This window comes from Myotis lucifugus, unplaced genomic scaffold (genome assembly GCF_000147115.1).
Source record: "Myotis lucifugus unplaced genomic scaffold, Myoluc2.0 scaffold_3, whole genome shotgun sequence".
Classification (NCBI taxonomy): Eukaryota; Metazoa; Chordata; class Mammalia; order Chiroptera; family Vespertilionidae; genus Myotis; species Myotis lucifugus.
The window spans coordinates 10,438,438-10,452,831 of NW_005871051.1; the positions used below are offsets into that span (position 1 = coordinate 10,438,438).

At 40.4% G+C, this 14,394-nt stretch overlaps 1 protein-coding gene across 1 annotated transcript in view; it reads right to left on the bottom strand.

Annotated features, from left to right (window-relative positions):
- DYTN (dystrotelin) overlaps nt 1-14,140 on the bottom strand; it is a 48,067-nt gene extending 33,927 nt beyond the window's left edge. Inside the window, exons 1-5 of the mRNA XM_023759321.1 lie at nt 14,122-14,140; nt 7,903-7,977; nt 4,263-4,461; nt 1,801-1,886; nt 993-1,093 (exon numbers count right to left, since the gene is read on the bottom strand). Of these exons, the coding sequence (XP_023615089.1) occupies nt 993-1,093; nt 1,801-1,886; nt 4,263-4,461; nt 7,903-7,977; nt 14,122-14,140 (480 nt within the window). The remainder of the gene's footprint in view (nt 1-992; nt 1,094-1,800; nt 1,887-4,262; nt 4,462-7,902; nt 7,978-14,121) is intronic.
- Between the last annotated feature and the right edge of the window lie 254 nt (nt 14,141-14,394).

A 14,394-nucleotide genomic window follows, 5' to 3' on the forward strand; every position in this document is an offset into this window, starting at 1 on the left:
AGGCTTGCTGAAGCAGTAGCTCCCTGGGACATGCCCGGGAGTCAGCAGAACACTGGCGATGAGATCCATGTGCTGCCACAACCACCAGAACAGCCCTGCAATGACTCCGTCTGATGTTTTAACCTTATTAATGTATTAAAAATTATTACTCTTTTAAGAAATATGAACGTCTTAAATTTTCAGAATAAATTAAACATTATTACGATCAATAAGAACATAAAATATTAATATTAAGAGGTATTTTTGGATAAGTAATTTTGGATAGATTTTTCCTAACCATATTCTCTGTCCTAGAGTTCAATAACCTTCCTGCATACCTACTTCCCACCCCCATCATGACTATCCCCAGTTCAGAATCCCTGGTCCTGAAGGGTAGCAGAGAATATATCACTCAAAATATACCTCTTTGGCATATGAATTATTTGAGCTAAACGCTATTGAGAACCAATCAATGCAGGAAAAGCTCTAAAAATAGGGCACAAATTTTCCTTTTGTAAATAAAATGAACATTTATTCTCCTTGTCCCTACCAGGAAGAGAACTCTTAACACTTATTAGTGGAGAAGGAACAGGCTAAACCTGAATAACAAACCTTGTTCACTGGACTTTTCATGGTCACCTTCTCATAACTTGCCTACCCCACCTTTTTTCGTTGCTTAGCTTAAGGTGGTGTGATGCTAAGGTTGGGCTTTGTCTTATAGACAAGAATGGCCAATGAAGAATTTTAGGCATGAGGATGACATATGCATTTTGGAAGAGTCACTGGCGGTCATGTGGAGGCAGAGTGGGAGAGAAGAGAGGCTTGAGTTGGGGAAACGAGTTAGGAAGTGATTGCAGTAGATCAGACCTATACTCAGACGGTAGCAGTGGCTGTGGGGGGAGGGGTTGCATGAAGACTTCTATTAATGTGAACTGGACACTAAAAATCAGATTCTTTAATAATGTGGCTAACATCTGGAACAAATTTAAAAGTCTTAAATATGAGAGATTTACCTGCTGTAGATCTGTTAGTAGGTTTCTCAAAGTCCTTCGGGTCATACGTGCCCCGGAATCATAACCTCCCCTTTTATTTTCTGCATAGAGCTGAAAAAGAGCTAGATACATAAGGGAGAAAAGATCTTTACATTAAATTCATGCAATGTGTCTTTGAAGAGTATGTGCTTTGAATTCTAAACAGTGTATTTGTGAGTATGAAGGGGGAAAAAAATGAAAATTTCTCTTCTTGCTTCTTTGCTTTCTATTTTGAAGGCTTCCAAGCTAGATAATTTGATAACTACTGAAAACCCAATTCGCATTTCAACCCCTTGCTAATTCAGCACATCGATGTTGAAGACCAGGAGGTGGGTAAACAGCAATCTGAGGAGAGTCCCAGCCTTGCAGTGGTTCTCAACCTGTGGGTCGCGGCCCCTGAAAATACATCCTGCATATCAGATATTTACATTACGATTCATAACAGTAGCAAAATTACAGTTATGAAGTAGCAACGAAAATAATTTTATGGTTGGGGGTCACCACAACATGAGGAACTGTATTTAAGGGTTGCGGCATTAGGAAGGTTGAGAACCACTGCTAGAGGAATAATAACCACTGGTGTCAATTATCCCTACACAGATGAATACCCAGGGTAACCAAGTTATGAATAAGTAGAAAGCACAGATCAACATCTTGAAAAATTCCAAGTTGGGCTGAGTATATGCCCAACAAGAGCCACGTGGCCAGGATATAGGAGCAGGTGAGGAAAATGTGTTGGAGATTTGGAGGCCATTGAATTTCAGACGCTCAAAACTCCTGTGGGTCTTACCTCTGTATTTTGTAAGGGGGCTGTCCCCTGAGAGGGCAATCAGGGCAGCGGCTGCAGGTGTAAGCTTGAGAAAGCCGGTTCCTGTGCTGCAGGGCAACAAATCGCAGAGACAAAAATGGGAAAGGCAGGGTGATTCTTGGTGAAGTAGCTTATAAAAAAAAAATGTAACTATTAATGGATGTTTCCGACATGGTGTTACAAGTTCAAGTCTTTCATGGTCTGCTTTCTTATATCTAGAATTTGACAAGATTAATAATTGAATTAAAATATTTCTTCATTCATTCATTCATTCATTCATTCATGTGCTCAGCTAATATTTGCTGGGTGCCTCCTCTCTGCTAAGCACTGTGCTAGGCACAGGTGATCCAGGGCTCCTTCCTGTCTCCACAGAGCGGGTAGTTTCGCTTCCTTGGGCTTCACATATCTAGAAACCAAACAACAGAGACAAGAGCCAAAGGCAGTTAAAAGGAGCAAACATTTATGTATATAAAAACCCACCAGGTCACAGGCCCTCACTTAGAGCCTAATCATCCTTTGCCACTGGCTTGGCCGGTGTCACACCTACAAAACAACGTGTTAAAAGCAGGAAGAAGATTGTTAGGGGCAGGCACTGATATCAGAAATGGCAATCAAAGCTTACTGTTTAAGGAGACCGCAATCATGAGAAATTAACTTGAGGACAGTTTATATGTCATTTGTGCAATTAAAAAATAATACACTAGAAAGGGAAACACTGTAAGGAATTTGCCAGATGGTTACCTGTGCTTGCCTCTGTGAGGTACGCTTTTGGGTGATATTTCTTCTTTATTCTTTTCTGCTCTTTCCAAGTGTATTATATTCACTATAATTTTTACTATGTTTTTATTGATTTTTTAGAGAGGGAGGAAGGGAGAGGGATAGAGATAGAAACATTGATGAGAGAGAAACATCATCAATTGGCTGCATGCCCCCTGCTGGGGATGGAGCCCCTAACCCAGCCATGTGCATTGACTGGGAATCTAACGGGTGACCCGTTGGTTCCTGGGTCAACGCTCAACCACTGAGTCATGCCGGCTGGGATTACTATGAATTTTTAAAAGTCCATTCTGAAGGATGAGGCTTGCTGGGAAAAAACAAAAAGTTCTTTTCTTAAAAAAAAAAGTTGTTTTCTTGATTCTCTGCTTTCTATTTTGAAGGCTTCCTAGACAATTTGGTAACTACTGAAAACACTATTCGAATTTCAACCCTTTGATAATTCAGCATAAGGTAAACAGACTGAAGTGAGACAAAGAATGGTAAGCTCCAGAGCCAGGGAGACACCCAGAGAAACACATATCCCTGCACACCCACACACACACACACACACACACACACACACACACACACACGCATGCACCCAGCACTGACTCCAGGGCATGCATACTCAAGCCTTTGGCACGGTCAAAACTGGTGTATAAGTGCAATGAACTGAATGTTCACGTCCCCTCCCCAATTTCATAGGTTGAAATCCTAATCCCCAATGTGATGGAATTTGGAGGTGGGACTTTGAGAGACGATGAGACCACAAGGAGAGAGCCGTCATGAGATGGATTAGTGCTCTTAGAAAAGAAATCTCCGAGCACCCCCTGGACACTTTTGCCATGTGAGGGCACAGGGAGTAGATGGTCCTCTATGAACCAGGAAGCAGGTCCTCACAGACACTGGCTGGCACCTTGACCTGGACATCTCAGCCTCCAGAACTGTGAGACATAAATTGTTGTTTTAAGCCACCCAGTCTATGGTATTTTTGTTGTATTAGCCCAAACAGAGTAAGACAATAGGTTAGCCATCCATACACAGGTTATTCAAACTTGCTCCACTTAAGAAACAAAACAAAATTAATAATCGGTTACAAAAAATATGCAAGGAAATAAGCTCTAGGGCAGCGGTTCTCAACCTGTGGGTCGCGACCCCTTTGGGGGTCGAACGACCCTTTCACAGGGGTCGCCTAAGACCATCGGAAAACACATATATAATTACATATTGTTTTTGTGATTAATCACTATGCTTTAATTATGTTCAATTTGTAACAATGAAATTGGGGGTCACCACAACATGAGGAACTGTATTAAAGGGTCGCAGCATTAGGAAGGTTGAGAACCACTGCTCTAGGGACTCAAAATAAAAGTGTACATTTTTGCATGCATACGTGTACAATGGCCCTAGCAGAGGGTGTGCATGGTCTCTAGAGCAGAAATGAGTTTTTACGAGAGAAAGTTAGGTGGATTTTTCCCCTTTTTGCAATCCAAGGGTCACTTATGTTGGTAAAGCTGATAAACGTGTCTTCTTCATTGCCCTCCTGAATGAGTAATACATGTGTGGAAAACAAAGAAGCCATCTTATACATCAAACCATAAGCAAACATTAGACAGCACCAAATAGTCGATGACCAGTGGCAACCAAACCCTGCCCTTGAGGTCACAGTGTGCCCTCTGCACCCTCACCTGTCATACATGGCCATGAGAAGGCTCAGAGTGAGTTCCGCAGCCCCGGGGTGCACCTGTCCCGGCTTCTCCCTGGCTCTCTGGAACAGCTCCTGGAGGGCCTGGAAAAGATGCTGCACAGAGAGAGGGCTCTCTCTCGCTTCCCAGAAACTCGGACATAGTAGGACGTGCTGAATCTGGGAGCTGCCAATCAAGTCCACTGTAGAAAGCAAATGGAGAGTTGAGTCTGATTTTCTGATGGGAACAAAAGGCTTCAAGTAAAGCAAATGTCACCTGGTGTTTAATTAAGACTTCTTTTTTATGGTAGGCATTTCCTTGAAAGAAAATTAGATATGACTATTATTTGGATGCATATCTCTTGCATAATTCAGGCATTACTCTTCTGACAGCCAATCTGATTGTGGAAAAGTGCATCTGTTAGTAAAGCACCATTATAACATTTCCTATATAACCTCTAGGATGGTACTTTATAGAATGAAGTTGGGGGAAGAAAAAGTCACAAATTCGAAAAAAAGAATTTCCAAGGAATTTAGGACCCTCTAGTGAAAGGTTGGGGAAAACATTACTGTATTTTTTAAGTTGATTAAGCAAATTAGCTTTTCATGTTCAAATATTGTTCTTCCTTTCTACAGCCTAGCTTTAGAATAATAGTGTGTGTCAAAATGCGATGGCCTTAGTTAAAAACCCAGTGATATTTATATAAGAGCAGTTGCTGAATTTAAATAATTTTATTGATTGATTGATTGATTTTTGAGAGAGAGAGAGAGAGAGAGAGAGATGCATTCATTGGGATGAAACCTGAAACCTTGGCATATCCAGTTGATGTTCTAACCAGGTTATACTGGGCTAGTAGAGGTTGTACTGGGCCAAGGCTGAGCAGTTGTTGAATTTAATATCAGACTCTTAGGTTCCACCTTTGCCTCAGTAATATTTATTATTATTTTTTTAAAATATATTTTATTCACTTTTTACAGAGTGGAAGGGAGTGGGATAGAGAGTTAGAAACATTGATGAGAGAGAAACATCAATCAGCTGCCTCCTGCACACCCCTTACTGGGGTGTGCCCGCAACCAAGGTACACGCCCTTGACCAGAATCGAACCTGGGACCCTTGAGTCCGAAGGCCGACGCTCTATCCACTGAGCCAAACCGGTTAGGGCAATATTTATTATTTTTTATCTTGTTTCCATTAGTATTATTATCTGAGGAAGGCACTAAATAAAACCAAAGTTGCTTATAAAAAAACAATGGGTTATTTCCTGTATACTTTTATCACCTCTTAAACATTTTACGAGGCAATGAATATAAGGATGAATGAAATAGAACTAACCCTATGGCTTCTTACAGATGGAGGGTGACAGACAAAATTAATAAACACCCAATTGTATCATCGGAGAGATATGGATGTTGGTGGCACCAAGAGCTGCTGGCACTTAAACTGCCTCAGCCTGTGAAATGATAAAACCCTGTGCTTTTCTCTGCTTCATAAATCAATCTCGCAGATAAGAAATCTAGCAAGTATAATAAAATATTTTTATTTGTTCTCTGGTGCTGCTTTTAAGGGCAGAGTCTAAAGAAGTGAGGAGTAGGTTCCAGGATGTAACTTTAATAAAACCCCGGCTGCAGGCTGCCAAACCTTTTATCGTTACTCAATCGCAAAGCCTATCGCCTCGGTCCGGCGTGCTGCACACGGGATGAGGGCTCTGTATTACAGCAACACAGATAACACCGGTGTCCATTAATCTCACCGCAAGATTTATGCAGCGATGCGCCCCAGGCCCTGCCGCCTGGAACTCAGAGCATGCTTTATCGCTGTATATGGGGCTTTTTTGCTTTCAAATTTTCATTTGGATATCTTTCCTGGAGTAGAACTTTTCAACTACTAATTTTGTGTCTTATTAATATTTCCCATGAGTATTGTTCATATTTACTGTTCCTGATGCCAGGGATAATAAGAAGTACAAAAAGGAACGTCCTCAAATTACATTCTTTGTACCCAGGCAGAAATGATGGAGGCTTATATAAACATTTGCTGCTAACTTTCTTTAATGGGAGAAATTCTCTAAGAAAATAGCATAACTGAGGATATATTTTTAGGGTGCCTATTCTGTCTTCTATTAATCCCTGGAATAACAAATACTAGTTACAAGTAATTTTATTTGTCTACAGTAGTGATTCTTTCTTTCTTTCTTTCTTTCTTTCTTTCTTTCTTTCTTTCTTTCTTTCTTTCTTTCTTTCTTTCTTTCTTTCTTTCTTTCTTTCTTTCTTTCTTTCTTTCTTTCTTTCTTTCTTTCTTTCTTTCTTTCTTTCTTTCTTTTTGTCAAGAATCCCTGCTTCAAAAGACCCTTATACAGAAAGGCAGTATGGAAAATAGAGAAATACAGTTGTTCTGGTTGAGGAGACGGTTTCTGGGTTTTCCTGGGTTGTCTATTCTTCCTTTCCCACCTTGCTAACCCTTTCGTGTCCTACATCATACCCATGCACAAACTGTTGTGAAGCACAATTTGAAATTCATTGGTCTATATAACTTATTAGGCAAAAAGCAAAATATAAAAACGCTCAACCTTTAGGAAAAAATGTTATATATATATATATATATATATATATATATATATATATATATATATTAGCTTCTTTTAGGTCTGATATAATAATGTCATAAATCATTTCACATAAAGTGATTTTTAAAAATGTAATACAGAATTTATTAGAAATCAGTAAGTTTAGGTATGCTGAATGCCTATTGCTTTTCACAGCCAAGACCCAATTTATTTCATGTTGGAGAATTTTTACAGGATACATTTTTTTAAATGTATTTTATTGATTTCAAAGAGGAAGGAATAGGGAGAGAGAGAGAGAGAGAGAGAGAGAGAGAGAGAGAGAGAGAGAGAGAGAAACATCAATGATAAGAGAAAATCATTGATTGGCTATTTCCTGCATGCCCCCTACTGGGGATCAAGCACACAACTTGGCATGTGCCCTCACCAGAATCATACTGTGACCTCCTGGTTCATAGGTCAACGCTCAACTACTGAACCACGCTGGCCAGGCCAGGATAAATGTTTTTACAATATTTACTTTATTTTGCTTAGATAACAGTATCGGAAAAGAAAACCATAGCATTCAATCAGATCTAAGTTTAACACAAAAGAGCAGTTCACAGGGAATTCTCGACATAGTTTTAAAATTTATGGCCCAGGAATTATTCACCTGAACCTAATTTTACATGTTCAGAGAGAGAAGTGCAACTTGAAAATGAAAATCTTATGAGGTAGAAGAAATTTTAAAATGTTAAATTTACATCTACAAGTACAGATTTCTAAACTAACCTATTTTGTAATTTTATTTTGTGTTAATATTGGTATCCTGAAAGGGAAACCAACATTTTTTTTTTCAGAAACAAAATAGGAAAAAAAAATCTTCATCCAAAAATCATTTTCTATTTCAGTCAATGAAGCTACCCTTTGGTTGAACACACATGGTGTCCCCTCCCCCTCCATCTCCTCTGTTACAAGTGGAGGAAATGCACAGATGCAACCTCTGGAGTTTGACCTCACTCACATAAGTTTTGGTTTGCTTTCTGAATTTACATAGCGCATCAGGAACCAATTATTTCCAGTGTTTCAGAGAGTTCTACTTACGTTGACACGTGGTTTGCACAGATCGTAATTTGAAGGCTGTTCTATAAATGGAATTCTCAATACTATTGAGAGCATCTGTAAAGAAAACATGAAATAACCTGGATAAATGATCATCTCATTAGACAAATCCCACATCCTGGAAGGCAGCTCAAGGGGTCATGTAGCCCCACTTTATTTGCTCTCTTTCCCATCTAGGAACAAATATTAATGGTCTACAGAATCTTAGGCTGCAGGGGACCCTAGACTCACCCTCAGAGTCCACCAAAAAGTGAGGATTCCCCCACAAATCTGCCCATGTTTTATAGGAGGAAACAGCCTTATAAACAAATAGAATAGAAATCTCTTTGTAGCCCAACTGGTGTAGCTCAGTGATTGAGTGTTGACCCATGAACCAGGAGGTCACAGTTTAATTCCCAGTCAAGGCACATGCCCAGGTTTGGGGCTCGATCCCCAATAGGGGGCATGTAAGAAGCCACCAATCAATGTGTCTTTCTCATTGATGTTTTATCTCTCTCTCTCTCTCTCCCTTCTTATCTCTCTAAAAGTCAATAAAAATATATTTAAAAAAAACTCAATGTAGAATATAACCTCAATTTTCTTAATATATTCTAGTCATATATACACATATGTATTTACGTATATATAAAAAGCAATTCAAATGCTATCCATCCAATCATTCATTTAACAAATATTTATTGAGCTCTTGTTATATGGCCCTGGCATGATTCCAGGCCCTTGAAAAATAGCAGTTAACAGATAAAAATCCCTGCCATATGGAGCTTAATTCTTAGTGGCATTCACCAAATTGGTAACAGTGGATATCTCTGGGTGCTTGAATTCTTAGTGTTCATAGTTATTTTCTTCTACTTGGTGCTATTCCCTAAATTTTTGATAAAGACCTATATTATTTTTATAATTAAGAAAGAGAAATTTAAGAGAAAGAATGAGAAGTGAAACCAGGAGATAACAATGGTAAAAAGGGCGAGGATGATGAGTTTCAGAAGGTAGAGTCAAGCCAATAGTTCAAGTATCTGGAAGCCACAAGGACATCAACTATGGGCTAAACATAGCCTGTTTTTTTATGATTAACTGAGTGGAGAGAATGGCTGCGAGGTGCAACTACCGAGATCAGAGCTAGGTTTGGCAAAGATCTCTGTGTCCAGTCCTAATGGGGAGTCTCATGTCTTTAAGTGGACCCCAAAGCCAAAGACAAAAAGTATAGCAAGTGAGGGTCACAATGCCATGTCAGACCAGATGCTACGACCACTTCAGACCAGACTCTGTGGGTCGAGACCCCTTTGGCAGTCGAACGACCCTTTCACAGGGGTCGCCTAAGACCATCCTGCATATCAGATATTTACATTATGATTCATAACAGTAGCAACATTACAGTTATGAAGTAGCAACTAAAATAATTTTATGGTTGGGTCACAACATGAGGAACTGTATTTAAAGGGCCAGAAGGTTGAGAACCACTGAGATAGAGGCTTCTGTCTGTCTCACAGGGATGGATGGCTTCCCAGACTTAGTTCACTGTCAATTTCATGCCAAGCCACAGTGACTTGATTTTGGTTTGGAAAAGGATGCCTTGCCCTTGAATGTTGTGGAGTAAAGTTCTATCTGTTACACATTTGGGTATGGAGGACCAGGCACTATGCTCCACCCTGGACTGGGTCAGACCCATCCTGGAGGAGTTGGAGCCCACCAAATGCCTCTGCCTGAACATACATTGATTCAATGACCAATCTATGATTATGAGTCAAAGCACCCACTTCAGGTGAATGTGGGCTGTGCCTGAAAATGCCACCAATACAAGCAATCTTGTTTAAAAAGCTCCACTTTCTTTTTCTTTTTTTGAACAGGTGCCCCTATATAAAACTCTACAGTTAGTTCTAAATCTTTTGTCATTTAATGTATCCTTATTTTTAAAACATACTTTCTTTTCAGATAAGAGTCCAAATGTAGAGCATAGGAGAAGTAAGAAACATCTCTGCTCTATGTCGGAAGTAAAACAAATTGAGAAGAGAGATAATAATAGTCTGGAAATACTTTACAAAAGTGCAATGCCCGATATTATTTTTTCCTCCTAGGAATTGACCCATTTTTATGCTCTCAGATGTATTAAATGAATACAGAGAATCAGTAAACTAGGGATCTTGCCGGTTCACAGATGCTGTTCTTGGAGGAAGAGCGACTCTGTAGCTGCTCTACCATCTGGCCCATCGCCCTCTGGTCAGGCTCTGTTCTGCAGCGTCATCTGATGAACTTACACAGCATAGCGTGGCCGGCTGCGATACAGCAGCACGTGGAAAGGAATGTACAGCCCAGGCGCTTCACCACCAGCCCAGCTTCCTCAAGGCTCCCCACCCCCTCGCTGGTGGGAGAAATTCAAGAGAGGAAAAGATTGCTAGACATACTAGGCCCAAAGCTATGAACAAAGTACTTTTAGATACTTACAGAAATAATACAAGCTACATATGGGAGCAATTTGACTGGGAAATGTGTTTTGCTTTAAATGATTCTTTTTTTTTAATATTTAAAATTTTTATTGTACTAATATATATAATATAAAATTTGCTATTTTAACAATTTTTAAGTGTACAATTCAGTAGCATTAATCACATTCACAATGTTATGCAACCATCATTCTTTTTTAAAATCTTTATTGTTCAGATTATTACAGTTGTTCCTCTTCCCCCCCCCATAGCTCCCCTTCACCCTGTTCTCACCCCACCCCATGCCCTTACCCCTCCCCCATTGTCCTCGTCCATAGGTGTAAGACTTTTGTCCAATCTCTTCCTGTGCCCCTCATACCCTCTTCCCCCTGAGAATTGTCAGTCCACTCCCTTTCTATGCCCCTGATTCTATTATATTCACCAGTTTATTCTGTTCATCAGATTTTTTATTCACTTGATTTTTAGATTCACTTGTTGATAGATATGTATTTGTTGTCACTTTGTTATTTATAATTTTTATCTTTACCTTTCTCTTTCTCTTCTTAGAGAATACCCTTCAGCATTTCATATAATACTGGTTTGGTGGTGATGAACTGCTTTAGCTTTTTCTTGTCTGTGAAGCTCTTTATCTGACCTTCAATTCTGAATGATAGCTTTGCTGGGTAGAGTAATCTTGGTTGTAGGTTCTTGCTATTCATCACTTTGAATATTTCTTGCCACTCCCTTCTGGCCTGCATAGTTTCTGTTGAGAAATCAGCTGACAGTCGTATGGGTACTCCCTTGTAGGTAACTAACTGTTTTTCTCTTGCCGCTTTTAGGATTCTCTCTTTGTCTTTTGCTCTTGGCATTTTAATTATGATGTGTCTTGGTGTGGTTTTCTTTGGATTCCTCTTGTTTGGGGTTCTCTGTGCTTCCTGGACTTGTAAATCTATTTCTTTCACCAGGTAGGGGAAGTTTTCTGTCAATATTTCTTCAAATATGTTTTCAATATCTTGCTCTCTCTCTTCTTCTGGCACCCCTATAATTCGGATGTTGGTATGCTTGAAGTTGTCCGAGAGGCTCCTTACACTATCTTCATATTTTTGTATTCTTTTTGCTTTTCCGGTTGGGTGTTTTTTGCTTCTTCGTATTTCAAATCTTTGACTTGATACTTGGGATCCTCTCATCTGCTGTTGGATTTCTGTATATTATTCTTTATTTCAGTCAGTGTATGCTTAATTTCTGATTGGTCCTTTTTCATATCCTTGAGGGTCTCACTGAGTTTCTTGGAGGTTTCTAGAAGATTCTTGAGTAACCTTATAACTGTGGTTTTGAACTCTATATCCAGTAGTTTGCTTTCATCCATTTCTTTCATTTGTGACTTGTTTCTTTGTCTCCACATTTTGGCTGCTTCCCTGTGTTTGTTTCTATGTAGTGGGTAGCTGCTAAGTCTGCTTGAGTTGATAGAGTGGCCTTGTGTGGTTGGTGTCCTACATGGCCCAGTGGCTCAGCCTCCCCAGGCACCTGAGGTGGACACTCTTGGTGCACCCCTTTGTGGGGTGTTTGCACAGTCTTGTTGTAGTTAAGCCTTGATTGCTGTTGGTATCACTGGGAGGAATTGACCTCCAGGCCAATTGGCTGTGGTGACCAGCTATGTCTACACTGGAATATCTGTTGCCAAGAGACACCCTTATGGGGCAGGACTTGCTTCAGTAGGGCTTTGGTGCTCACTGAGTCTTCCCCTTGAGTGTGTCTCTTATGGATGTGAAAAGTTGTAATCTGTTACCATCTCCAAGCAGGTGCAAGGTCAGCCACTGTCTGGGGCCACCCAGCAGGAACTACAGAGACATCTGCAGATTCCTCCTCTTTGTATGGGGTTTGGAAGTGCCCATAGGAGGCCAAGCTGTAAAGCAAGGCCGCTGCTGCTGCCAGGTAGTGGGCCTTCTTTTGGAATCTCTGGGGCTCTCTGACCCAGCTGCAGTTTGTTTTAGGCCGAAAGGACAGGCCATTCATATGCAAAAGCTGATGTGCACAGCTTGGGTGGGGTTGTAAATTGGGTGGGGCGGGGTTTCTGGGAATCACCAGGGCGGAGCAAACAGCATTGGCTTCCCTGAACTGGAGAAGTCCCTGGTTCTCCACATCCCGCACACCTGTGCAGGAACAATGATTGCTGGGAACACCTCTAAGAGTAAGCCACCCTCACGTTCCTGTCCCAATGCCAGACAGTCCAGTTTCTCCCCGTATTTGTCTGGGTCCCCCAGAGTCTCGCCAGTAACTGGAGTTCAGAGCAAGAGGGAGCTTGTATCTCCCTCCTGGTTTAAAGAACAGCACATGCAGGTGCCAGCACTTTCTGTGCCTCCGCACCTGTTACTGGTCTCAATGCACCTTCTTCACCTCTCTAGTTGTGGAGCTTCCTCTCAGCCAGTTTTCCCAAGGTTCTGGGTGGTAGTTGTTCTTCCGTTTAGTTGTAATTTTGATGTGGTTGTGAGAGGCAGCAAGTATAGGTGATTACCTATGCTACCATCTTGATTTCTCCCCGCTTTAAATGATTCTTAATTTTGTTTAGCCAAATCAATATGTGTCATTTTCTACAGATACTAAAAATATAATAAAATTGCTTTCAACTGTCCATCATCTACTTTGATGATCCAGAAATAGGTATTTTAGGTCAGTGGTTGTCAAAGTGTGATCCCAGATGAGCAACATCAGTATCACCTGGGAGTTTGTGGAAATGAATTCTTGGACCCCACCCTGGACCAACTGGGGCACTAACTCTGTAGGTGAAGCCCAGCATTTTAACCAACCCTGCCGGTGATGCTAGCACACTAAATTTTTTTTTAATATATTTTATTGATTTTTTACAGAGAAGAAGGGAGAGAGATAGAGAGTTAGAAACATCGATGAGAGAGAAACATTGATCAGCTGCCTCCTGCACATCTCCTACTGGGGATGTGCCCGCAACCCAGGTACATGCCCTTGACCGGAATCGAACCTGGGACCCTTCAGTCCGCAGGCCGATGCTCTATCCACTGAGCCAAACCGGTTTCGGCTGGCACACTAAATTTTAAAAACACATCTTTAGAGACAGAGAATTTGGCTTTGAATACATTACCTACTGTTCTGTGTTAAGCTTATTAATAGGAGGGTCTAAATTTGGGAAACCCAAAGATAATTTGAATTACTCAACTTGTTGTTTTAAATAAATAACTTGAGTTATTATAGAATTTTATGTAGAACAAATAAAGTTAACAATCTAGATTTTAGCTAGGGGCTGCAACTAGACTCACAAATAAAAATGTCCTAGACCAGTTTGGGCCTAAGCTGGCATTCAGATGTGTTAGAAGAAGGGGGAATTGGTCCCCCCACATTCGTTTATCAAATATTCACATAATGATAGCTGTGAGATCTTTCTCCCAACCTTGGGCCCACATAGTACTGGATACTTAACCCCTGACATGGAAATTTCTACAGTGATATCATTTTAACAGTAAATTATGAGAATAATTTAAAAATAAGCCACTTCTTGTAATTAAAATGTAATTATATTGAGACCAAGTAATTCGTTAAATTATTTGGGTGCTTTGGAGACAATAGACCAAATATTCTTAAATATGAATTTATGTTAAGAAGAAGAAGTCTTTTAAATCATCCAATAGTCTCTTTTTTCAGCCAGAAATTTGCCAAACGTCTACTCTGCTACAACTCAGAAGTCTGAAAATACAACATCTGTGCCTAATTTTTTTGTTTACAAACTATGCTCAGAAACTTGACAAAAAATGCTCACCTTGATTGTCTGGGTCCATTTCAGGAGTTTCTTGGAAGGGTGGATGGCAAGAGGGTCCTTCTAACTGAAAATGAACCAACATTTTAAGCAGAAGGTTTTGCAGTGGAAGAAGGAGGGTAGGGGAACAAACAGGCAACTAAAAGTCGTTTCACCTGTGGAACAAGAACGTGAGGTGTTTAGGAAGACTCTATAGAGTCTATAGCAGTGATGGCGAACCTTTTGAGCTCGGCATGTCAGCATTTTGAAAAACCCTAACTTAACTCTGGTGCCGTG